This window comes from Condylostylus longicornis, unplaced genomic scaffold (assembly GCF_029603195.1).
Source record: "Condylostylus longicornis isolate FDR11 unplaced genomic scaffold, ASM2960319v2 ptg000013l, whole genome shotgun sequence".
Taxonomy (NCBI): domain Eukaryota; kingdom Metazoa; phylum Arthropoda; class Insecta; order Diptera; family Dolichopodidae; genus Condylostylus; species Condylostylus longicornis.
Genome location: NW_026577982.1, coordinates 14629957 through 14656137, shown reverse-complemented (window position 1 = coordinate 14656137; position 26181 = coordinate 14629957). Strand labels below are relative to the sequence as shown.

Genomic DNA, 26181 nt, shown 5'->3' with positions numbered 1-26181 from the left:
ACATTTATGGAGCAATAAAATAAATTAAAAAAACGTGTTAACCAACTATTATATCGCTATACAAATTGCCTAAAATGAATTTTTGTTATGTCCTACTGACAAAAAAATATTACAATAGAATTTATCTCGCTCCCATAGAATATATTTTATCCTCTTTCGAATTAATATACTATGGGGTACCAAAATGTAATATGAATTGAATTCTTTTTGCTAAAATGATAATTCAATAAAATCTACTAAAATAAATCCAACATTTAAAAACTCTCTTGTGCATAGGATAACAAAATAAAAGTAGAAAGTGGCAGAATATTCAAAATTTTTTCAAAATTCAAATTTTTTCTTAATCAATCATTTTTATAAAAACAAGACTAGCTTCATATTAGTTTTATAACATTTCTTCTGTTACATAATCTTATATTTAGTACAATTTGACATTTAAATTTTCATATTAGTTTGCATTTCATTCAATGAGAATCATGAGAAAAAAATTCAAAATTCTTAATTCATGCAAATATACATACAACCGTATATGTTTATTTATATTTCTACGTATATTATTAAGTATGTACTATATATGTGTGTATATACTAACTATATGTCAGGTTTAAAACTTCTTAATACCAATCGGAAACAAAAAAAGTTGATTTACAATGTTTTTTCCTTATTTCTATGCAAAATTTGTATAATATTTTGTCTTAGTTTAAACTTTTAAGAATTATTCATTAATATTTTTGTAGTTGGTCCGAACAAGCATAAGATGTATGCCATACGAGTAATACCTATAGGTATGATGATGAAAAATTGGTTGTTTAACAAAGCTTGAAAGCTTGGTTTTATTCATATTATGTTTGTTTAATAAAAATGTTGCTAAATAGTGTTGCGAATAATTTTCTGCAAATATTTTATGAAAAAATCTCATAAATTTTTATTGTTGAAATATGTTAATATTTGGAAACAAAGGTTTTCGTAATATTAACATATCTTATCTAAAAATAAACCAAATTCACCACATTATTATTATGATTGTATTTTTAAAAGAATTGCAAGTTTTTATTTGCTTTTTGTTATGAAGAATTTGTTTCTGCAAACATTAATTTGTTGATTATATGATGACATTCTTTTGACTTATGCAAATATAACCAAAACAAAAACAATACTATGCATTCACAATAACTAAATAAATTAGCCGGAAATTTTTTATGTTTTTTTTTGTTTTCAGAAAAGTTGGAGGATAATTTTAAAATTACTTAATAATATTGAATGCAAAATGGTGCTGTTGAATAAGTAATATAGTGTGAAACCGACATAATATTATAGCAAAAATTTTGAAAAAATGTACATAATTATTAAACATGAATAAAATTTGCAATTTTGTGTTATATTATATAACAGTCATAATCAATCATACAGTACTATAAATATGAGAAATTGGGAATAGATTAGTAAGTCAAACATACAATCATATCATATTATATAATATACATTTTGTTATACATATATTAATATGATAATTATTGATATTATCTGACATTTATTCTTTGAAGATAAATTGAATAAATGAATGAGCGCATGTGATTTTATTTTTTATTTCATTGATTTTAACATTTTTTTAATATTATTGTGTGAATTAATTTTAAAAATAAAATAACTGTATATTTGATTGATATACATATATATATGTATATTGTAATACATACATTTAATTAACTAGTTTTTATTTAAAATGTTTATCAAATTATAAAACAATACGTTATCTCGCTATATTCAATTAACAGATGGAAAAACTATTTCACACCTTATTTTTATAGTTCTAATTGAAATTGTAAATATATAATATTTGGACACACCCTTTAAAGTTAATTTTATAATATATAAACAAAAAATAAGTAGGTCCTCCTCGTGCACAGTTTGTTTTATTTTTATAATATTGTATTTATTTACAATCAAAAGAACACATTATACGGGCAAATTATTTATGGCAATATTATAGTAAAAAAAATTTTTTTTTTCAAATTGTGAATGAATCAAATTTAATGAACAAAAAACAAGTTCTTCATCAACTATATATGTATGTACATTTAGTAATACAACTTTTGAGTAATTTAAGTATATTTACACGTTTATAATATTTGTAAGCTTTTCATGAATGAATATTAAAATAAATTATAAAACATATTATTTATTTAATTATTTTTATATTAACCAAAATGTGTTTTAAAATATTTGAATGATTGCCAGTAATGTTTTTGGACCTAATAGCAGAATAATTCTGATTTATATAAAATTTTCTAGAATGTTGTCAAGTTTGTAACTGGTCATAAGTGAAATACTTACTTATGTTGTTTCTCTTTTTAAGTATAACACTCGAACTTAAATACCATTAAAAACGAACCTGTATATTATAGCTATTAAAATTAGATAACAATTTAAATAATTTCGAATAATTCCAATTGAATAAATAAAACTTCAATATTCATCTATAAAAAATTTTTATATATGTATTAAAATACTTATAATTTTTCAAAATATTCTTGTTTTCTTTTGAACTTAAATACATATTATGTAAATTGGGTCTACATTATATTATGTATTTAAAGTTATTTATATAGGAAGTTACAAAATAATGTGAGTTGTTTAAGGTACATGCTCATAATCTATATACATACATATGTATATTTAAAATATAAAATACTTTTACAATGATATTTATGAGAAAAATGCATTTAAACAATTTTTAAATTTACTTAATAAATTATGCAATACTGTACTTTAATTTTAATAAATATTATTAAAAAAAAAGTTCAGTTAGATTTTTTTATCTTACTTTTAGCAAAAATTTTAAAGTTCTTCAACATTTTGATATCATTGGCGAGAATTTTAAAATTATAGCTGCGTATATTTCAATATTTTAATATTCATGATAACGTTAGCGGAAGAAGTCATAAATATTTTTTTCTTTTGTTTTGTAACTTCAATTCTAAAATATTTGTAAAATTTTGTAATTTTTCAAAGTGGCTTTATTAATTTCAGTTCATATTTCTATATTTTATACCTTATTCTTTAAAATTAATATTCAACAAAAGCAAATTTAAATTGACTAAATTCATTGCTTTGATTTTTTTATTCAATTTTAAAGTGAAAATAAAAATCAAATATGAACATAACATTCTAAAATTTCAATTCAATAATATCAACTGTATATTATTAAATTACATTAATTGAAATATACTCTTTAAGTCATCTTCGCCAATTCTTCAATATTTCGAACTTTAAATATTCATAATATTATATTAAATAATTTCTAATTGTACACAAATTCAAATTTATATCTAGTTATACTTATATATGTGTTTTTTATCTTGTTTTTTTATTTTAATATTTAATTTGATGGAAATGATTCACTTGGATTGCATAAACCAGGATAATATGCATTTCTTCCTGTAGAACAATATTTTCCAGTTTTACCTCTTACATATAATGGTCTACCGATAACTTGTGATGCACTATAATTACATGCCAAAAAGTATCTTTTACCATAATATGATGATGGTGAACGTACTACTGCACAGCCAACTTTATAAGCTTTATCAACAACCATTTGTGTAAAATGTCCATATTGTTTGCTTTATTTATAAAGATTTATTAAAAAAACAAAAAAAAAAAAACGGGAAATCAAAATTTAAAAATTAGAAAAATTTCACAATGAATTAACAAAATTAATTAATAATTAACTTACAAATGCGGTTCGACAACTAAATAATCAACATAACTTGGTTTTGCAATTGTTTTCTCTTCAAACCAAGCATTTATACAGCGATTTATAACGCCATGTAATGTTTCGTATGGTCCACTTCTAGTACATAAATTTTGACCAGGAGTTCTAAATGCTAAAGTTGCACGACACTGATCATGTTCAATTTCACATTGATATGTATTCAAAGCAGCTAAATTTGCTAATTCATCTGACCAACTCTATAATTTTTCGAAAATATAAATAAAATACATGCATTTTATATATGTAGATCATTTTAATTATTCTAGATTGAATTCAAAATATAAAATTCTTTACCATAGTTGCCATACGAGTTGCTGGTGGATATCCACGTACATGTCCCATAGCTACTTGACTTCTTAAAGAATTATGATGATGTAAAAATGCTGCACGCATTTGTGAAGTCATTGGCATTACTTCTGTACCTGGAGCACATTTCGGTGAAAATCCCTAGAGTAAGTAAATTTTTAATCATTTTACTCATTTTTACTAATAAAAAATATTATAAGTATATGTTGTACATAAATTTTTAAACGATAAGCATATTTTATATTAAAATTATTCAATTAAAACTTTGATATTAAAATGTCTTAGTTTATAGTTTATGCCAATTTGCAATTTAAAATTCAAAAAACACAAAATAACTTTTTTTTTTTGCAAATCTTTACCACTTTACATTTCATTTTAATTGGAAATTATCTTCAAATTATAATATTATAGTATCTATACTATAATGGCAATATATTTTGGACAATGACCCGAAATTAACAAGAAAAATCTCATGCACTAATTAAGATTTAAAATGCGAGAGATTAAAGATAAAATGAAAAAAATGGTTTAATTAAAATCAATTGACCTTTATCATTAAGATAAATCTGGTATTCAAAATTATTTTTGTAGTTCAAAATAATTTAAAAACAAAAACAATCATAAATTTCAATTTAAAATGAAATAATTAATTTTTTTTTGTGTTATTTTGAGAAATCGATTAATTAAAATTCGATTTATTTTTTTTCATTATTTTCGATTTTCATTGTAATTAATCATTTAATGATCGATTTTTAATTTAGTATATAAGAGAATATTATGCAAATGCTTTCATTATAAAAAAATTAATTTTAAAATAAAATATTAAAGTTATTTGCTTTAATTACTGCATTTTACTAGCAAAAGTTAAAAAAATTCAAAAATTTTTAAAAATTATAATTGCTTTGCATGTATGGTTGATTAATGACTTTAAATTTTAGTACACATAGATTTACTAATTTTAATACTTATAGGTTTAAAATACCTTCAGTGCATCAAATATTCATTGATAACTAAAAATTTAAATATTTTCCAAATATTTTTGTTTTACATATTTATTCAATAAATTAAAGAACACCATAAAATCCAATTGATAGCAGTTTTTTTTTGTTTTAGCTCTGAAATATACCCTAAATAATCTAGATTTTCTTATAGCCTTAAATTTGATTTCAAGCTCTTTACAAGCTCTTTTAAAAATTCTTTGTCTGAAGCTTCTATCGTTTTCTGAAGAGAAGTTACAGGAAAAAATTTTTGAGGAAGTATAAATTTAACTCTTATAACTCGTTAAAATCTCTGTACCTTGGAAATCTCTGATCTATCAAACTATTAATTGCACTAAGCTCATATAAATTTATTTTTTATAAATTGAAATTTAAGTCAATTTTAAAGAAAAAACTCAAATATTTATTTATATATTACATAAGTATATACAAGTATATTTTTCTCGCTCGTAATTCTAATGTGATAAATTAAATTTGAATACGATTAAATTGGTTATTTAATTAGGTATAAAAAAATTGTTTTCTTTTTTTTACCAAAAAAAGCTCATTAAAACTGACACGTTCTAATCCGAAACAATCGTATATATAATAGAAATTGCGAAAAACTATTAAAAACTTGTTTTCTTATTCAAAAATTCTTTAATTTTATTATCTTCTACTAACTGTAATACAAAAAATTTAAAAAATAAAAATAAATGTGATTTATTTTTATTAAAACCAAAATGATTTTATTGTTGCATAAAGAAATCGTCAATGAATTTTTATTTTAATTGAATTTTTTAATTTAATTCCTGTGAAAAGTTTTACTCTTACTATTTATACCGTTATTACACAAAGCGATAGTATTTTTATGATTTTTTTTTCGAGTTTTTTTTCTTCCTGGCATTGCTAAAATAAAATTTGAAATTGTACATGAATATATTTATATACAAGCCGTATTACACATAAGTGTAAAAAAAATCTTTGAAGCTTTTTAATTTTTATTATTTTTATTGAATGTAAGATTCAAAGTAATTAATAAGTATCAATAAATTAATGAATTAAGTTAAGTTGATAAGATATCGGGAATATTTAAAAAAATGCATTTATGAGTATTTTATCTGAATTATACCACAAAAATAATTTATCTGCGAATATAATACAATACAAGTATATTTAACCTCCATGTATTTGAAATTTCCAATTTTTTGGAGTTTTTTCAAAATTTTCTACTTGCAATGTAAATATAAATACCTTTAATCTTATAATTTAATCTGATTAAATTTAGCTTATTCTTTTAATTTTAAAAGTATCGTGGAGCACAAATGTAATTAGAATATTATTTTTTTTTAATAATTCCAAATAAAATTACTAAATTAAAATAAACGGGTCCCAATTATAAATTTTTCACACAGATATCAATATTAATACTAATTAAAATGAATATCATATAATAATTACGAATATTGTGCCCAAACTTCATCATAACAATTAATATTTAAATTTTTTCACTAAATTTATTATTTCTTAATCAATTAAATAGGTATTTTTATGTTTTTCTTGTAATTCCCAAGAAATTCTTTTACAATTTCATATACAACCATCATATTACATAACCATTATACACGATATTGTATTTCCAAAAAAAAAGTAAAAGTTTACAGTTAAGTTATAATTTTTGAAATAAATTTTTATTTCTTTTTTATCTTTTCTTATCAAAGCTTATCAAAATACCGAAATTTCAAAAAAAAAAAAATCACCATTTTCTAAAATATAAAATCCAGTTCTTTAATTATAATCTTGTTTTTTTAATATTTTATTTTTGGTTTTTTTTTTTCTAAATTTTATTTAAAATTTAAAACATTAAAATTATAATATTCTAATAATAAAAGAATTTTTTTTAAACTGACCCTAGTGACACATCCTACATGATTGGCACCATAACCACATAAACTTTTATATGTGCTGGAACAATAACCAGATGTTGCATAATGTTTTCGCGAATATCTTGCTACACTATCAACATTATTGAAATAATTTAAAAGTAAAAATATTAAAACTGATACTAAAGAATCAAAAAACTTCATTGTTTTATTTTTATAGAAATTTTAAATAAAATAATTCAAACTATAAAAAAAAAAAAGTAGTATAAAAAATTTAATTTAAAATTTGAAGTAATTTAGATCAGATCAATTAAATTTAAACGGAATGATCTTTTTAATATCAACCTTAACAACTCTAACAACTTCCGCTAACTAAATCGACTAATAGACTAAACTTGATCTTTTATACTTTCCTTTTAAACCTTTTTATGTATAGACATAAGACATTTAAATTATCTTGTCTTTTTTTTTTATTTGTTACTTCAAGTAAGTTTAAATTTTTTGAAGAACTTCTACATTCGGAAAAAAAAACGAATATTCGGAATAGCAAAAATATAGCATAAAAAAGAACTTAGTATTAATATGCTCCTCTACTTTTGAACAGGTATTTCTAAAAACACAGTGATCGGTAAATGACCCATTGAATAACTTTTTTCCTCAAAGAAAAAAAAAAGAAACACAATTTCTATATTGATTATATCTACATACCGACATTATGTTTATACATGCGTGTAAATATATGTTTGAATAATATATTACAATTGAAAAGATGCTTCATGCTTGCTTTAGATACATATTTACATATACATACTGTATAATTAATATTCATAAAGCTACTAAAATCATATACTTAACATTATACTATGTCTTATGTATGTATTTAACTTAGTTATTGGTGATAATCGACAACCTGGTACAAAAGTTTAAAAAAATAAGCATAACAAATTAAAAAAAAAAAAAAGTAGTATTAGACCAGCCTTTAAAAAACTCTTCATACAAGTATGCTAATTAATTTTATTCTAATAAAACACAGGATAAATAAGAATGTGGAATTTTATATTAAAATATCATTCATTATACATAATTAAACTTTTAAAGGATATCATAAACCGAATGATACAATTCACTATTAAAAATTAAATTACACACTAACATATGTATAATAATGTAGAATATAATATGTATATTGCTATAGAGCTTTAAAAAATTTAATACACAATCATAAAATATGTACTAACATAAAAAAAGTATCTGCATTGTGTTACAGTTTGTCAAAGTTACTTTTTCTTTTTTTCTATGTTAATATTAACCTATTGTTTTAAAATTAAAAATAATATTTAATCTTAAATATTATTTTTAATTAATATGTTAATATAATCGTATATTTATTTTCAACTAAACAGAAAAATTCTTATTAAGTAACCTAGGAATCATGTCTACATAACAGTTAAGAAGTTAATTTGCAAGTTTAATATTATCCCTTGATCTAATTTCTATAATATAGAATATTTTCGAATATATTCTATCAGTTGATGGACTATGTGTAGTACTTTATAAAAAATAATTATAGTTTGACTTTAGTTTTACATTACATATATAAAAAAATATTAACAATTATATGAAAAGAACAAATAGAAAAGAAAATAATTTAATTGCATTTTAGTTTTTGACTCCTTTAAATTTTACTAAATTTAACACATTTAATATTTAAGTAAAAAAATTTATTTGTGTATATATGTATGTACATATATCAAACAGAAAAAAAATTTTCAGAAAAAAGTTTTATTTCTACACTGTTGGATCTAAAATTAAGGTTAATTGTCCTGTCTAAGATTGAAAACTGGTCAGTGCTATAAATGAGTTTAATGAACAAACAATTCTTTTGTATAAATTACATTCTGATATGCAATGCATACACATATTTCAATATAGACACAAAAAAATACTTTTAGGAAACGATTAAAATTTATTAAAATGCTTTTAAATATTTACATAACTTTTAATTTTTTTTGCCTTTCCATTAATTTTCTGATTATTGATCTAGTTGTTTAAATCCGTAGATAGAGTGACAATCAGCTATTCTCTTACCTAATTTTACAAAACGAATCTCTGGAAAAATTTATTGGTATAAAATTCACTAAATTTAAAAAAGAAACAACTATCAAACTTTGGCATTTTTAATGAAGAAAATAAATAAAAGAATCTTTATAAGAAACCAAACTTTTATTTATGCTAATAATATTTTCGTACCTGAAAATTCAAAATAGGATTAAATTAATTCGGAATTTTACATGACATACATATATATTGATAATATAAAAAGTACATTGCCTAAAAATTACATTGGGATTTGATAAAATTAAAAAAAAAAAAAAACTTGAACAAAACGAACCTGCGAATTTTCAGAATTCAACTGCAATTAAGTATATATACAAAATAATATTATAAATAATAACTTTTACAAAGTTTATATCGAAATTTTATTTTTTATATTTTTCAATGTTTTCAAATAATTGGTCAGCGTCTTGTTCCGTTTTTACTCTTATTAAAACTGAGACCGGCTTCTGCTCACTTTCGGGTGTTGGGATACATATTAACATTACGTTATTTTTGCCTAAACGTTGACTAGGCAAAGATTTATTTAAAATGAAGTTTAGTAGTATATTTCCTATATTAGTATCAGCCCTAACAATTAATTGAGTTTTTTCTGAATCTTTCACAGGTTTTAAATATAGTGTACCTACGCCACGGTCTTTAAAATCACCATCTTTTTTTGTAAATACTTTACATCTTTGAGAATAAATACTATCTTCTTCTACAACTGGTTTAAACTCGTTCTTGGGAACATCTACATTTTGTTCTAAATCTAAATTTAAATCAACTTTTCCAAAATTTGACGACTTAAATTCTAAATAATCGAATAAAGGTTCATGTGATGCCTCAGTGTTTGACGTCGTTTTTGAATTTTCCAAGAAGGGACATTTAATATTAGCGAAAACATTTATTCTCTCTTTAGAAGTGGGCGGAAATTTGAACGCCGCAAATGAATCAGCTCCATTTTTTCCAACATCAAATTCAAATTTTTCTTCCGTTGCTGTAAGACTTTCAATTTCTTTAGAATCAATTAGTTTTTCAAGAGAACACTCATATTGCTTTAAAAATGAATTAAAATTTCGCTTAGGATCCTTTTCTAACAAATCTGTCAACCACACAATAAACTGCTTATTTAATTTTTCGACTATATTAAGCATTTTCTTTGAATTTTCAGAATCTAAGCCTTCTCCATTACTACTCATTTTTGGCGAAAACGTGAATGATGAAGATTTCGCTTCCGTATTTTTTAAACCTTTAAAAAACCAAATAAAAATAATCATACATACATATAGCCAAACATTAAATAGGTAATATACCTTCATTTTGTGCATGCTTTAAATCACCTGAATTCAAAGACTCAATATTAGAAGTAGTTGCTTCTTTATTATCTTCCATTTTTTTCGTTAAAAAAGAAAATGGACAGTCTGTGACACTTTTAAAGCCTACGAATTTCTTGTTTAGAAACTACATGCATATACATACAATTATTAGGTTTTCATACCTGCAAAAGATGCAAATACACTTTTATTTTTATCTCCACCATCGGCTTTGTCTTCTTTTTCTATTCTTCTGCGAGCTTTTTTTATTACACGTGTTTCAAGCTCTTCCTTTGGGGCAACTTTGAAAGTCCCAGCTTCTTCTGGTTCTTCTTCCTTGTCCCAATTATCGTGATTTAAATCAGAGGTAGCAACACGTTTAGAAGACATTATTATGTTACCAACTTATAAAAAATTATTATGCTTTGTATGTATATAAAATTATTCTTTCCACCAAATATTCTTTAACAGTGTTTGTATCAAATTTAGAAATTTAGCTTTGCTTAATCTATACAAAATCGGCACAAAAAGAATTAAATCGTAAGGAATAGCAACTTTAATCGCGGTTCTTGTTTGTATAAATTTTATTTTATATCTGTCAAAAAAGCTAAGTGTTGTTGTGGTAAGTTAGTGTAATCGCTATTTCAAAAATCTCTGTGATACTTTAAAAGTACATTCATAATTTATTAGAAAAATTGGTTCAATATTGTATTTTCATTTTTTAATATTTTATATTGTATCTATATTTGTATTGAATTTTTGATTGCAATTATTTACCAAAAAAACATACAAAAACTATAATAACTTAGAATTCGAATTTTAAACTTCTTTTACATAAGAGTAGATTCAGGTCTGTCAAAAAAAAATTTGCCTCCACTTTTCACTGTAAATATGGATTCTTTTTAGAAATTAGTTCATGTTAAGATAATACTCAAGGTGCTTAATTTTTTCGATTTCACAGAGCTCATACTCTATTTTTACACTCTGAATTTAAATCGGATGTAAAAATTTTGTAATCTGAGAACTTTTTTCTCAATTAAAAGTTAGTGCAAAAAATACGTTCAATAGGGCTTTGTGAAGGGCCCTATAATAGGGCCGCTATTATTTAATTAAAAAAACATTGAAAAAATGAAAATAATTTATAATCATAATTTTCTCTTATTTTTTATTTTCTTACTTTATAAAGTTTTTTCAAGTTTTAAGTTTTTTAAAACTTTCTATACCAGACCTACTATATAAATTAAATTCTGTAAACACGGTTTGCAAATAAAGTGCTGCCGTGTTTATAGAAATATTTTGAAAAATGACAATCAATGCTATTGGCATTGTTTACAAAATCGGCGGAACATGCAACAGCTATTATTACAGCTATCATTGTAATATTTGTAATTTAATTCTTTTAACTTATTAAGTTTGACTGCACAAATTTAAAAAAAAACCATATCATTAAATATTACAAATAACCTCAAAAGGAAGTAATTTAAATTGATATCGTCATGTCCGAAAAGCGTTCACTCGATCCAGATCTTAATTGTGATGACTCCGAAGAGATTGGTGCTCAATTCAAAACTGCTCCAGCTGATGAATTACAGAGTCGTGTAATTAAAAAGGCGCGTCGAAAAATTTCTGCTTCCTCTGAGGTGGATGGGAATAAGACTGTTTTTAGTGGATTTACAGGTGAAGAACTTTTTTTATGTTTCTCTTTATACATTGTTGTTTTTTTTGCAGGTTTTAAAAAATTTACAAACTCGCCTATTGCTTCGACTGCTTCACCGTTTTCATTTTTGAACAAAATAAGCTCAACCACTTCAACCGCCCCTACTATGATCAAAAATGGATCTCATAAACCAAAAGTAGACTATTCAAGACTTGAACGACTTAATCAAGATTTAATAGACTGGATAAAAAAAAATATTGAAGAAAATCCAATTTGTATTTTAACGCCCATGTTTAAAGATTACGAAAATTATGTCAAAGAAATTATGGAGAGTGATGATAATGCTTCAAAAGGAAATGATCAAGAAAATTTAACTAACGTCACATCAACATCATCGAATGGTTCTGAGTCAAAACCCTTTTCTTTTGGTTCCAATCTTCCCAAAGTATCAGTGAATGATACTGAAACACCATCTTCTCCAGGGGTTTTTGCTGCTAATTTGAAAGGAACAAACTCTACATCTATTTTTGGAAGTTCTGGAGGATTTCAATTTGGTAAATCTAATGCTGTCGGAAGCACAACTACTTCTCCTTCTAGCGGATTTAGCTTTACAAATTCTAAACCATTTACTTTTGGTGGAAGCGTGTCTAATCAGAATAATGCACTTGACGGAAATAAAGTTGCTGAGGTAGAAAATGAAGAAGACGAGGAACCACCAAAAAACGATTTTAAAGCAGTGGTAGAAGAGGATAGTGTATATTCAAAACGATGTAAAGTTTTTGTTAAGCATGATGGCAATTTTGCAGACCGAGGTGTAGGAACACTCTATCTAAAACCAATTAAAGATCAAGAAAAAACGCAGTTGATTGTCAGAGCCGATACAAATTTAGGCAATATTTTATTAAATTTTATTTTAAGTGAAGGTTTACCAACCCAACGTATGGGTAAAAATAATGTGATGGTAGTATGCGTTCCAACACCTGAATGCGAACAAAAACCTACATCCGTCTTACTTAGAGTTAAAACTTCCCAAGAAGCAGATGAGCTCTTAGAAACGATTAATAAATACAAAAAGTAATGTATTAATTAGATAATAAATATGACTGTTGATTAAATTCAATTTAAAATAGAATTCATGAAACTAGTTTATTTAGAAAGCTTTTTAATTTTACTTAAAAAGCTTTCTTAATTTAAATTTAGAAATTCGCTACAATAATTCATAATTTTAATGTTTTTTTTTTTTTGAAAACGGCTTTATATTAAAGGAATTGCGAAAGGAGCTGTGCGCGTGAATTTGGATTTATTTTTAAAAAAAATCATAGGCTGCACATTTTCTATCTTTTGATGTAAAAATTGAGTGTTGTAAGAGTCGTTTTTCAATTTGTTTTTTGTACTCATGGTCTAAAAATTTATAAGATCGGAAAGATGCCATTGGTATGTTTTCAAAATGTGACGCCATTGGTCGAAAAAGAGCTTCGTTGTTCTAATGCCGTTATATTTATCAGGTCACTAAAGTTAGGGAAGGGAGTAAATCAAAAATAAACTCCAAATTTATGTAGATTTTAAACGGAAGGTCGGAAATCATTTGTCTGAAGGAAATTAATTAATATTTAAAGCTCTACAGATTTTAGATATTTTTTTAATTTAAAATTTAAATTTCTAATAACTCGGTTGGTAAATTCCATCTGAAAAGGTCTTTAAAAACACATTGCAATTTTTAACCTTTTCTGTCTTTAAAATAGAAAGAAATTGAATTATAGAATAAAAATTTTAAAAAGAACTGAACTTTAAAAAACTTGGAAAAAAGCAGAAAAAAACTGCTCATAATCAAAAAGCCTTTTAAACCCATACTGAATAAAATGAGAGTCACAAAGAATACTCAAAAACTTCACAAAAAAGAATAAAAAAATATTTCAATTGGAATACCTTTTAATCAGGTTCCATCAATTATTCAGCAGAATTTGCCATAATGTGCTGACTGTTGTTTTTTCTTTGCCAAATCAAATTTTCAATGCTATAATAAATGTGATCCAAAAATTGACAGCGAAAGTTAACTGCAATTTACTATATGTATTCTCATGTCCGCCTGCGTACGCACCTTTTCAGATATATTGCCTTATCGTCTAAAATAAACCTCAATCGTTTGGTATTTCTGTCGTTCATATTCATAACGAAAAACTATATACATATGATTTGGTCTGAATTGAACGTTTACACTGTAAAAGTAATAATTGACAATTTTCATAATTTCATTATTAATTATAAATTCAAAATTTTGGAGGAAACATAAAAATAAAATTTAATTTTTAAAAGTTTAAATTTTTTTTTTAAATTTAATGCATTTAGTTTGTTATTTTCCTTCCCATCTCACTTTCTATTATCATAACATTTTCGCGTGACCTAGTATACTCAAATTAAATGTATCTGGATTCAGAAAAAACTGATTTTGTTCCATAAAGAACTCAAAAAGGAGCACTGGAAAACGTCACTATTTATGAAATGACATTTGAGATAAACAAAATAAACTTAAACATATGTACAATTACATACATATGTACTATAAAAAATAAAAATATTAAAATTTGTTAAAATTCAAAAGTTTGGTAATAACAAAAGTAAGAAACAATAGTGTAGCGAAATTACTGCTTTACAATGAGCATTTTGTGGAAACATTTTACTGATGAAGGTTCTGAAAAAGTTAGATGCAAATATTGCAACATTATAGTTTCATATAAAAAGGGAAATAGATCTATTATGAGAAAACATCTGGAGCGAAAACATCCAGAAACTTTAGGAATAACAACTAAAGCCATGACTGAAGAATCGTTTATAGGAAAGAGTGAACAAACGATTGCTTGTGCAGAAATCCATCCAATTTTTCATATTGAACGCAATATTAAATATTTCATTCAAATGGTATATGAAAGACCTACTTTATACGAATATTCTAGATTAATTGGATGGAATAGCAAACAAAATAAAAGCATTTGGCAAGAACTTGCTGATACTTTCCAAGGTACATATATTCAAATTTTCAACGAAATAATATAAATACTTGAATTTTTATAAAATTTCCTCTAGTGGATGTTGCTGAGTGTCAAAAATTCTGGAAATATTTAAGAGAAACTTATGATCTACACAGCAGGAACCCAAAACTAGACGATCATAAATATGCAAATGAGCTTTCGTTTCTGGGGGAAATGTATAAAAAACGCCGTCAAAGAAAAGAAGATTTGGCAAGACAAAGAAAGTTACAGAAAACGGTTGAAAATATCAGCAAATCACCCCTAGAAAATAGTTTTATTACTAAAACTAAAGAAGAACTAGTAAAAAAACCACAAAGTATTGAAATTTTAGGACTTAGAGAGAACGAATCCATAACAAAATATGAAATATATGAAGACTGTTCCGGTAATTATGATGTAGACTATATTGAGAATAACACAGCCCAATTTACTGTTGGAGATGTAAATAGTTTCATTATGAAAGATGTTAAAGCTGAAGATATTGTGATTTTTGATGACAACTCGTCCTTAACTGAATCCCCAAATATAATTAGTTTAGTTAATAATTTCACTCAAACTGAACTTTCTGGACCAGTTATTCCAACTAACCAATCTAAAGATGATATTCAAGCAGAAGAAAATCCAGCAGAATGTATACCCTCAACGAGATGTAAAAAATGTTCTAACGAATTTGATGAACTAGATTTATTAATGGAATTCATCAAACGAAAAATTAGGAAATTTCCCATGAAAGATATGAACAAATTGCAAATAAAAATTCTTAAAACTGTTATGGATGCAGAAAAAGACATTAAACTATCTAAAAACGAGTTATGAAGTTATTAATTCTACAAAAATTAAAAAATATTGGTAATATAAATAAATTTTCCATTTTTAATTAAATAATGAGTTATTTTTAATGAAATATGACAATACATTTACTGGAAATTAGGCAAATTCATAGATAATATAATTAATTCATATATAATGTTATATATTATAATATGTATTAATTAATATTAATAATGTTATATATTAATATTATTGGGAATATTGAGTACCCATGTATATTAATTTTTAAATGTCATATACTCAAACTTTCTTTAATGCTTGGTTTTCCAATTAAATCATTTAAAATTGAATTTTTGAAAAGAAACAATTTAATAATAAAGACAACACGAGCGAGTTCCCTGAAATTTTTAAATATGATGATCTACACATAATTAAGCACCTAAATGATTCGAAATAAAATCTATTTATGTATGTATAGTTATATATAAATTTATTAAAATACAAAAAGTAAAATAAAATGTATGTATAAGATAAAAATATGAAAAGTTTTTAAATATTTACAAAAATAAATACTATTTTATGAGAAATAATCTAAATATTTCAAGGTGAATGTTAAACAAACCTCATATAATATATGTATATGCTCATAGTATGCACTAAGTATTATCAATTTTTTCACTGATAAAATGGTGTTCTTTTTTTTGATTTGAATGGATATGAAGGAGTTGTTACGTCCAATTTACTTTCCTCCTCCATAGAAAATCTAAAATATTTAATATAAATATTGCTAAAAATTGAAAATAAAGTTTAAACCTTACTTAAATTTCTTAGGAGTATGCAATACATCGCTTTCATCGTCGTTCTTATAAATGTTTATAGTTGTATTTAAGATGTTTTTGGTTTTTAAACTTTTATTAGAAAGTATTTCGTCGCTTTCGCTTTTGACAAAAGTTTTCTCATTCAAATAATTATTTTCACTCGTGGCCCTAGTTACGGTATCATCTTTCCTACTGCTACAAAAGCACGAAGTCTCCCCAAATTTTCCATCAGAGCATCGACATTTTATTGCTCCATTGGAAGCCCTTTTAGCTCCGAATGTAGTTACAAAAGTTTTTGTTTCGTTAACTAATTTATTCTAGAATTAAATTGGAAAAATTAATTATATAAAACTATATATATTATATAAATTGTAATATTACCGTAGGAACTACATTTAGATCCTCAATTTTTGCGAACATCGGAGAATTTTTCATATTTAACTCTCTACAAAAGCTGTCTTCTGTAATATCAGTTCGGTAGTCTTCATTTAAATAAAAATTGTCCGTTACTTTCGAATTATTTTCAATTCGACTTTGTAATAATTCTTCATATTTAATACATTTTGTTTTGTAATGGTCCAATTTCTCTCTTAATGTATCAACTTTTTCAAGCGCTTCTTGTTGAATTTGAATCCTCTTTCTAACTTCAGGGTCATTGCTTTGATTCAATTTACATGATGATTTGTTAAGCTCACGCAACAACACTGAAATCTTTTCTTCATAATTTTTTTCAGCATTTAGAATTTCATCTTGATATTTGTTTGCATTTTCTTCAATCGTCTTCTTTAGTTCATTTACTTTTTCTTCTGTGATTTCATATGCCGACTTGTACTCTTCCATTTTATTGTCCTTTATTGCATGTTCTTTCCTTAGATCTATTAACGCGTTGAACAGATGTTTTAAGGCACCCCTAGCTTCTGGTAGACTGGAAACTCCCTCACAAATCGCTTTTATTTTACTTGTGATGTCCGATGATAGAATTTTCTGTTGCATATCTTCAATCTGAGCATTTCGTAAAGTCAAATCGTTTTCTATGCTTCTAATTTCCTTCTTATAATTAGGGTTTTCATTTTTTATTTCTTTTAACCGATGATTTATTGCAGCGCGATCCTCCATTAACTGATCCAGAGTAATTTGTGCGTCAACAACAGATAAAATCAATTCAAGCTCATGATCAATTAAGGTTAATATTTGATCTATTTTTCCAGACTGACCAGTAGTTGTTGTATTTCGTTTAAGTTGAACTTGCTTCTGTTTATCCAAAATCTCTTTAAGTCTGGAATAATCAAATATAACGCTTTAAAAAAATTTAAAATTTAACCATATTCAATACCTTTTATTCACTGCCATTGCTTCTTCAACTTTTCTTTTTAAAACATTTTTTTGTTTGTTATGTAAAGCTTCCATACGAGCCATTTCGTTACGTCTTTTACGGTCCTTTTCTCTAAGTTGCGTCAACTGTTTTTCCCTACTTAATTTCCACTGTCTAAAAGATTCAGCTTCCTTCTTCATAGCTTTAATTAAATTAATTTTTGCAGCTTTCATTTGTTTAATTTCATTATTTAAACTGACTATTTTCAAAGTTTCTTTTTCTCGAACTTTTAATATTTTGTCCTGCTGAGTGATTTTCTTTTTTAAATCTATTATTTCTGATTCTAATTGCTGCAATCTTTTGCGTCTTTCTTCCGCAATTTTTGCTGTTACATTTTCTTTTACCGATTTTAATTTCTCCAGCAGATCATTCTTCTCAGTTTCAAGAATATTTATTTTCAATTCAGCTTCTCGAATGAAGTTTTCATTCCCTCCATCGTAATCACAAAACTTTGTTAAATTAATAGAAACTTTTTGATGATGAGATTCCTTGAGCGCTAGTTCACGGTTTATTTTACGAAGTTCATTATTAATTTCAAGTTGTTTCGTTGTGAATTGGTCGTATCTAAATTGTAAAAGTAAATACCTTAAAATAAAGCCACAAAAATCTTTTTTGAAAATTGTACCTTTGTTGCATGTCTTCAGAGCCAGCACAAAATGTTACATCACTGATACTGTTATTTTCAGATTTTTGATTCATAAGTTCCTCTTGATTCTCTTTGAAAATTTTGTCTATTTCCTCAATGTTTTCAAAAATTTCGGGAAAATCGACTTGTTCACCAGATTTTTTCTTTTCTAAAAGAACTTTTTTAATTTCATTAAATTTTGTTAAAAGTTTGTCATTAGTTTCCTCTGCAATACTAGCCCTGGTTTCAATTTCTGTAACATCGTTCAAAGTAGTTTGCAGTTGTTGCCGTAATTTTTGATTTTTTTCGTATAATTCATTATTTTGTCTTTTAAGGGTTAATATATCCTGCGATACATCATTTTCAGTTTTTTCTGAATGGGCTAACGAACAATTTTCTTTCCCCAACAGCTGAAGACGCAGACTTTGAATAATGTTATTTAGTTTATTTATTTCCGCATGTTGAGGATCTTGATTGACAACTGGTTTATTTTTAATTTTTCTTGCTCTGTCAGCGTATCGTAAGGTACTTATCGTTTCGTCTAAATTATAATCGGCTGGACTAATGCAGGCTATCATCAGCGTTATAGAGTTTCCTCCTAAAGAATCTTGTAACAATCTTGTCAATTTTGAATCTCTGTAGCATACATACGAATTTTGACCACCTATATAAAAATATTGTTTTATAATTTCGATACATGATAGGAAAGATTTATAAACAAGCGGTTTTGAAATATTACAAAAGAAATTAAATGAAAAGAGCACACAAATTAAATAATTTTGCATTTAGTTAAGTTTTTTACATTTAGTAAAACCAATTCTTCTTACTTCCAAGTGCTGATATTACATTTCCTAATACCAGAAGGCCTTTATTAATATTAACTCCTTCCTTAAATCTGTCACCTGTAGCTTTAGTTTTTTTCGACCTCTCAGATCCGGCTAGATCAACTAAATTAAATTTTGACGTGGTCATTGAAGTACTTAATAATACAATAAAAAAAATAAAAAAGTGATCTTAATTTGTTAATTAAAGAAAATTCGCAATTTATACTTACATTTCATCTTTTTTCATTATGTTCACATTAACTGTAAATATGGCATGCGATCTACTTGATTGTTCGTTCATAGCAGTAGCTCCAACAGCACGCCCAGATGATCCCTTAATAAGACATCCAATAGTTTGTTCTGCAGTTGAAACAGGAATTTCAGTTAAGCCAGGAATAATAATACCTTTATTTGTATCTTCTCTAATATCTACTGAACTTTGATCTCTTGTCGAATTCGAAAGCAAATCGTATAAAGTTTCCTGATAGAGTTCCATAAACGAACAAGTTACTGAGATATCGTATTCTTTAGAAAATTCGGATATTTTGTTAAATATATCGTATATGGACCTTGGTATAACGCCCATGTCAAAACTTTTTTCCCCATCGAACGAAGTACCCATGGTATGAGTTTTCCCTGAGCCTGTTTGACCATAAGCTAGTATAGTAACATTGTAGCCTAGAATCAAATATTGTCAATAAATTACATCAATATTCTTAAAAATTAAATATTTTGCAAAAAATTTTTGTAGTTTTAAATTTGCTACTTCATATTTTTACCTTTAAAAAGCTTTGATATCATAGATTTCACAGCTTCTTCATACACGATTATTTGAGACTCATTTTTTCCAAATACATAATTAAAAGTGTATGAATCGTGATTTTTAACAAAAACTTGTGATTCTCCATTTATCTTGCTCACTATTTCTTGGCATCCTTTATCAATTTCTGTTTTAACCAATGGACGAATGCGAAGTGCTACTTTAACGCTTTCGGCATCACTCATTATTTTTATTTTAGCTCGAAAAAATAATTTTTAAGAACACTCTTTTTTCTTTTTTAAGAAAATAATTTATATTATTTGTATTTTTATTTATGTTTGAACTTTAACTTGCTCCCTTTTTCGCTACAGCGGCGGGTTCTCATAAATTTGAAAATCAGTTTTACCAACATTAATTTGATATAATATTTAATACTCATGAGCCGCCATCTAGATTTTTTCTTCTTTCAATTTTATTCACAATGAAGTGAGCTAAAGACGGCTTAAGTTTTCGTACGAACTAATGAAACTAATGAGTATGTTGTACATATTATGTACATCCCTGTGGGTGGTATGTGTTAATCCAGAAAGTTTCATGTAAAATTAAATTTAGCGAAAGTAAAATGTCGACAGATTTTTGTGGAGCTCCGAACCAGGGATCAGTGTTTTTCATTTTGATTATACTTTTCGTCACACATTTATTACTTTAATTCTGACATTTAAATTTTATCGCATATACAGCATGTTAAGTATTAGTAAATAATAAACACTGAGGTTCATTTTGACAACGTCAAAGTATCTATAATATGTTAACATTAATGCAATCTGTTAAAAGATTAAACATTATTTTTTGATAAGTTTAGCGGTCAGTTTCCACAAAAAAGTTTGTGATTATTACACATAAGTTGATATATGCTGCACTTATATATGTATAACATTATACTCGTACATAAACGAAATGTGTAATCTTACCTGCAAATTTCAATCTGAAATATAAATTCCATCAACATCAAAAGCTGAAATTTTATAACCTAGCTATAAATTAAATTAACAATGCATTAGCTTTAATACACCTTGATAACTTATTATAATGGATTTTATTACAAACATTTAAGAGTTTTTACAAACTTTCTACTATTTAATCGTAACTAAATAAATAAATCACGTAAAATAACATAATTTATGTCTTTTAAAAGATTCTTCATTGATAATACGAAGGCCTCTTCTTCGATTCAAATGGGTACTTTGGGGTGGTAACATCATTTTTATTTTCTTCTGTTCCAAGCGTACACCTAATTTTTAAAAATTTTGTTAAAGTATACATAAATTACATAATAAATTTACAGCGAAAATTTCAGAAAGAGAAAAATTTTGTACAATGGCAGTTTTTTTTGATAGTTTTTAAATAAAAATTTTAAAAATTAAAAACTAAAAAATGTTCTATCTTTTAAAACTTACTTTATTTTTTTCGGTGTATTTAACGCTGTATTTTCGAATAAATCGATCGATGAATTTGAAATGTTACTTTTGCATGATCCTCTATTTGAATCTATGTTTTCTTTCTCTTTTTTAAAAATACTGTCAGTAGCTGTAATATCCACCGATCCTGCATCTGCATCATTTCCATTTACTATACTTTTATTTCTGCACAATTCTAAACTGCAGGAGCAGCGCTCTGTGCACTCAGCCTCATTGTTTCGACAACCGCAACGTTTTGTGCTACAGTTTGTCTTACACCCACATTTTACCATTCCATCGGAATTTCTTTTAATCCCCGCAATCATCTCTTGACTTATACTACTTTTTTTCTAAAAATTTATTTACAATTTTATTAATACTTTTAAATAATGATTTAAATATATTTATGTGTATCTTTTTAAATATACATATTGTACTTACTAAAGACACAGCACGTTTTGATTTTTTGAACATTGGAGTTCTTCTCCAATCAGGGTCATGAGAAAAACTATCTTCGTGATATTCTTCATCAGCCAAACTATCATCTAGAAGAATATATTCATCAGTAATGATTTCATTGTCCTCTATTTTTATTTTATTAGGTTTTAACTGGTTCAAATTTTTTTGCTTTTGAGCTTGCAGCAATTTTTCGTATTCGTTACATTTCATTTTATAGTTTTCTAATTCCCATCTCAAAACATCGATTTTATCTAAAGTTTCCTCTTGAATTTTTAATCTTTCATTGGTTGCGGAATCATTTTGGTTCTCTAATTCATTTGGCACTTTACTTAATTCACGTAACAAAACTGCTATTTTTTCTTCATAACATTTTTCGGCATTCGAAATTTCTTTCCGGTACTTGTTCTCGTTTTCTTCAACAGTTCTTTTTAATTCACTAATTTTTTCTTCCGTCATTTCGTATGCCGATTTGTATTCTTCTATTTTGTTACTTTTAAGAGCGCATTCTTTTCTTAATTCTATGAGTACATTAAATAAGTGTTTTAAAGCACCTCTTGCTTCCGTTAAACTGGATAGTCCTTCACAAATTACTTTTATTTTACTTGTTAAGTCTGAAGATATAATTTTCTGCTGCATATCTTCAATTTGAGCATTTCTCAAAGCTAAATCGTCTTCTATACCTCTAATTTCTTTCTTGTTATCTGGATTTTCAATTTTTATTTCCTTTAAACGCTGATTTACCGCAGCTCGATCTTCCATTAGTTGGTCTAAAGAAATTTGAGCATCGACAACAGATAAAATTAGCTCAAGTTCGTGGTCAATTAAAGTCAATATTTGATCCATTTTTCCAGATTGGCCATTAGTTGTTGCGTGACGTTTAAGCTGAACCTGTTTTTGCTTGTCCAAAACATCTTTTAGTCTAAAAAAAAATGGCAAATGAAAATATTGCAAAAATAGAATTGAATTAATTTACTACCTTTTATTGATTGCCATAGCTTCTTCAACTTTACGCTTTAATACATTTTTCTGTTTATTATGTAAGGCCTCCATACGGGCCATTTCATTACGTCTTTTGCAGTCCTTTTCTTTTAATTGAGTAAGTTGCTTTTCTCTATTTAATTTCCATTGTCTAAAAGATTCAGCTTCTTTTCTCATAGCTTTGATTAAGTTAACTTTAGCAGCCTTCATTTGTTGAATCTCATTATTCAAGCTTGCAATTTTCAAAGTTTCTTTTTCGCGAACCTTCAAAATTCTATCCTGTTGTGTTATTTTCTTTTTCAATTCAATTATTTCCTGTTCCAAACGATACAATCGCTTCCGTCTTTCCTCTGATATTTTCGCGGTTACATTTTCTTTTACAGATTTTAATTTCTCTACAAGATCATTCTTCTCAGCTTCAAGAATTTGTATTTTATTTTCGGTTTCCTTTATTAAATTTTCGTTTCCTCCTTCATAATCACAAAATTTTGTTAAATTAATTGCAACTTTTTGATGGTAAGACTCTTTAATTGCTAATTCTCGATTTATTTTTCGAAGTTCGTCATTGATTTCAAGTTGCTTTGTTGTAAAACGATCATAACTATTAATCATAATAAGTTAGGTTTTTATTTTTTTGCAAACAAATTTCAACAAATATAACTATTATTATTACCTATGTTGAGCATCTTCATAACCAACACAAAATGTTACGTCATTAATACTGTGATTTTCAGACTTTTGACTCATAAGTTCCTCTTGATTTTGTTTGAAAATTTGGTCTAATTCTTCAATTTTGGCGAAAATTTCAACATTAACTAGTTGATCACCATTTTTCTGCTCTAAAAGAATTTTTTTGAGTTCATTAAACTTTATCAAAAGTTTATCATTAGTTTCTTCTGCAATGCTAGCCCTAGTTTCAATCTCTGTAACATCGTTTAAAGTAGTTTGTAATTGTTGCCGCAATTTTTGATTTATTTCAACCAATTCATTGTTCTTCTTTTTGAGAGCTAATATATCTTCCGATACTTCGCTTCCAGTATTTTCAGAATTTGCTAATAAAAAATCCTGTTTTCCTAAAAGTTGTAGACGCAGATTTTGAATTATGTTGTTTAGTTTATTTATTTCTGCATGCTGAGGATCTTGATTGACAATTGGTTTGTTTTTAATTTTTCTTGCTCTGTCAGCGTATCGTAAGGTACTTATCGTTTCATCTAAATTATAATCAGCCGGGCTAATACAAGCTATCATTAGCGTTATAGAGTTTCCTCCTAAAGAATCTTGTAACAATCTCGTTAACTTTGAATCTCTGTAGCAAACATATGAATTTTGACCACCTGAACATGAACTTAATTTAAAATACCTGCATATATTTAAAAAATTGAAATTCCTTACTTCCAAGTGCCGATATAACATTCCCTAATGCCAAGAGACCTTTATTTATGTTAACGCCTTCTTTAAATCTATCACCGGTTGCTTTAGTTTTTTTTGACCTTTCTGATCCTGCTAAATCAACTAAGTTAAATTTCGACGTAGTCATTGAGGTACTAAATCAGATGTATTAGAAAAAATTTTCAAGTAATTTATGTTTTTATTTTAACCTAATCCAAGGTCTTACATTTCATCTTTTTTCATATTTACATTTATGGTAAATATGGCATGTGATCTGCTTGATTGCTCATTCATAGCAGTAGCTCCAACAGCACGTCCAGATGATCCCTTAATTAGACAATCAATAGCTTCATTCGCAGATGAAATGGGTACTTCGGTTAAACCTGGAATAATAATACCTTTATTTGTATCTTCTCTAATATCTACTGAACTTTGATCTCTTGTCGAATTCGAAAGCAAATCGTATAAAGTTTCCTGATAGAGTTCCATAAACGAACAAGTTACTGAGATATCGTATTCTTTAGAAAATTCAGATATTTTGTTAAATATATCGTATATGGACCTTGGTATAACGCCCATGTCAAAACTTTTTTCCCCATCGAACGAAGTACCCATGGTATGAGTTTTCCCTGAGCCTGTTTGACCATAAGCTAATATAGTAACATTGTAGCCTAGAATCAAATATTGTCAATAAATTACATCAATATTCTTAAAAATTAAATATTTTGCAAAAAATTTTTGTAGTTTTAAATTTGCTACTTCATATTTTTACCTTTAAAAAGCTTTGATATCATAGATTTCACAGCTTCTTCATACACGATTATTTGAGACTCATTTTTTCCAAATACATAATTAAAAGTGTATGAATCGTGATTTTTAACAAAAACTTGTGATTCTCCATTTATCTTACTCACAATTTCTTGGCAACCTTTATCAATTTCTGTTTTAACCAATGGACGAATCCGCAGTGCTACTTTAACGCAATCAGCATCACTCATTATTATTTTTTTCCAAGTTCAAATAATTAAAAATACAGATTAAACTTTCAAAAAATCGAAAGAAATCACTAGCTATGTATTTTTAATTTGTTCAACACCTTTTTTCAATTGCAAGAATACAGCGGCGGGTTTTTACGAATTTGAAAATCAGTTTTGCCAATAGTGCAATAATAATTAAAAATATGCATAAAAATTGCCTTAGTAAATTTTTGAGTTATACATGGTATATATGAAACATGCTTTGAATTGTGTACTTGACGTAGCAAAAATCTATTTCTGCCAACTGTAATTGTATATCATTAAATTTGACATGTCGTTAAGTTTTCGCAAAATGTTTAATTTTTTTAAAAGAAAATCAATCCTAGAAAGAGGGAAAAATTCAATAAGAAGACATTCTAAAAAGAGAGTAGTAATAAATGATTAAGAAAATCTTTTTTGTAAATATTTTTTTCTGTTTTAATACGGATATATAATTGTTTCTTCCTGTTTTATTAAAAATACGTTATTCACTATGACATTTCCTATTTAGTTTTTTAATTTTAAAAATGACATTTCTTTATTAAAAAACAATTTACTATAGAACAACTGTCGATCAGAGCTGGATAGTCGAATTTTCAAAAGTTAATGATTTAATATAAAAATTATTGTTAAAAACTGTTACAATTGTTAAAAATTTAACCATCTAGAAGTTTGTCA

At 26.0% G+C, this 26181-nt stretch overlaps 6 protein-coding genes across 6 annotated transcripts; 2 read left to right on the top strand and 4 right to left on the bottom strand.

Annotated features, from left to right (window-relative positions):
- Positions 1–3379: 3379 nt before the first annotated feature.
- Positions 3380–13998, bottom strand: LOC129605178 (antigen 5 like allergen Cul n 1-like). Its single transcript, XM_055514771.1, has 4 exons — positions 13935–13998; positions 4070–4222; positions 3737–3972; positions 3380–3623 (listed from the first exon to the last, which is right to left on the bottom strand). The coding sequence occupies exons 2-4, from the start codon at positions 4184–4186 to the stop codon at positions 3380–3382; spliced, it is 597 nt and encodes a 198-aa protein (XP_055370746.1). The 5' UTR covers positions 4187–4222; positions 13935–13998.
- LOC129605230 (nuclear pore complex protein Nup50-like) lies at positions 9345–10931 on the bottom strand. Its single transcript, XM_055514850.1, has 3 exons — positions 10537–10931; positions 10352–10477; positions 9345–10287 (listed from the first exon to the last, which is right to left on the bottom strand). The coding sequence occupies exons 1-3, from the start codon at positions 10739–10741 to the stop codon at positions 9422–9424; spliced, it is 1197 nt and encodes a 398-aa protein (XP_055370825.1). The 5' UTR covers positions 10742–10931; the 3' UTR covers positions 9345–9421.
- Positions 11696–13132, top strand: LOC129605231 (nuclear pore complex protein Nup50). Its single transcript, XM_055514851.1, has 2 exons — positions 11696–12028; positions 12080–13132. Exons 1-2 carry the CDS (start codon positions 11848–11850, stop codon positions 13084–13086), a joined length of 1188 nt encoding a protein of 395 aa, XP_055370826.1. The 5' UTR covers positions 11696–11847; the 3' UTR covers positions 13087–13132.
- Positions 13999–14549: 551 nt separating the features above from the next.
- On the top strand, positions 14550–15919 carry LOC129605566 (uncharacterized). The gene is made up of 2 exons (XM_055515411.1): positions 14550–15024; positions 15090–15919. Exons 1-2 carry the CDS (start codon positions 14661–14663, stop codon positions 15848–15850), a joined length of 1125 nt encoding a protein of 374 aa, XP_055371386.1. The 5' UTR covers positions 14550–14660; the 3' UTR covers positions 15851–15919.
- A 519-nt stretch (positions 15920–16438) lies between these two features.
- Positions 16439–20559, bottom strand: LOC129605445 (chromosome-associated kinesin KIF4A-like). Its single transcript, XM_055515220.1, has 8 exons — positions 20224–20559; positions 19675–20122; positions 19448–19599; positions 18621–19284; positions 17957–18559; positions 17005–17899; positions 16624–16940; positions 16439–16568 (listed from the first exon to the last, which is right to left on the bottom strand). The coding sequence occupies exons 1-8, from the start codon at positions 20447–20449 to the stop codon at positions 16481–16483; spliced, it is 3393 nt and encodes a 1130-aa protein (XP_055371195.1). The 5' UTR covers positions 20450–20559; the 3' UTR covers positions 16439–16480.
- Positions 20560–21303: 744 nt separating this feature from the next.
- Positions 21304–25585, bottom strand: LOC129605401 (chromosome-associated kinesin KIF4-like). The gene is made up of 8 exons (XM_055515147.1): positions 25260–25585; positions 24714–25158; positions 24491–24642; positions 23772–24432; positions 23097–23699; positions 22103–23039; positions 21662–22011; positions 21304–21495 (listed from the first exon to the last, which is right to left on the bottom strand). Exons 1-8 carry the CDS (start codon positions 25483–25485, stop codon positions 21405–21407), a joined length of 3465 nt encoding a protein of 1154 aa, XP_055371122.1. The 5' UTR covers positions 25486–25585; the 3' UTR covers positions 21304–21404.
- Between the last annotated feature and the right edge of the window lie 596 nt (positions 25586–26181).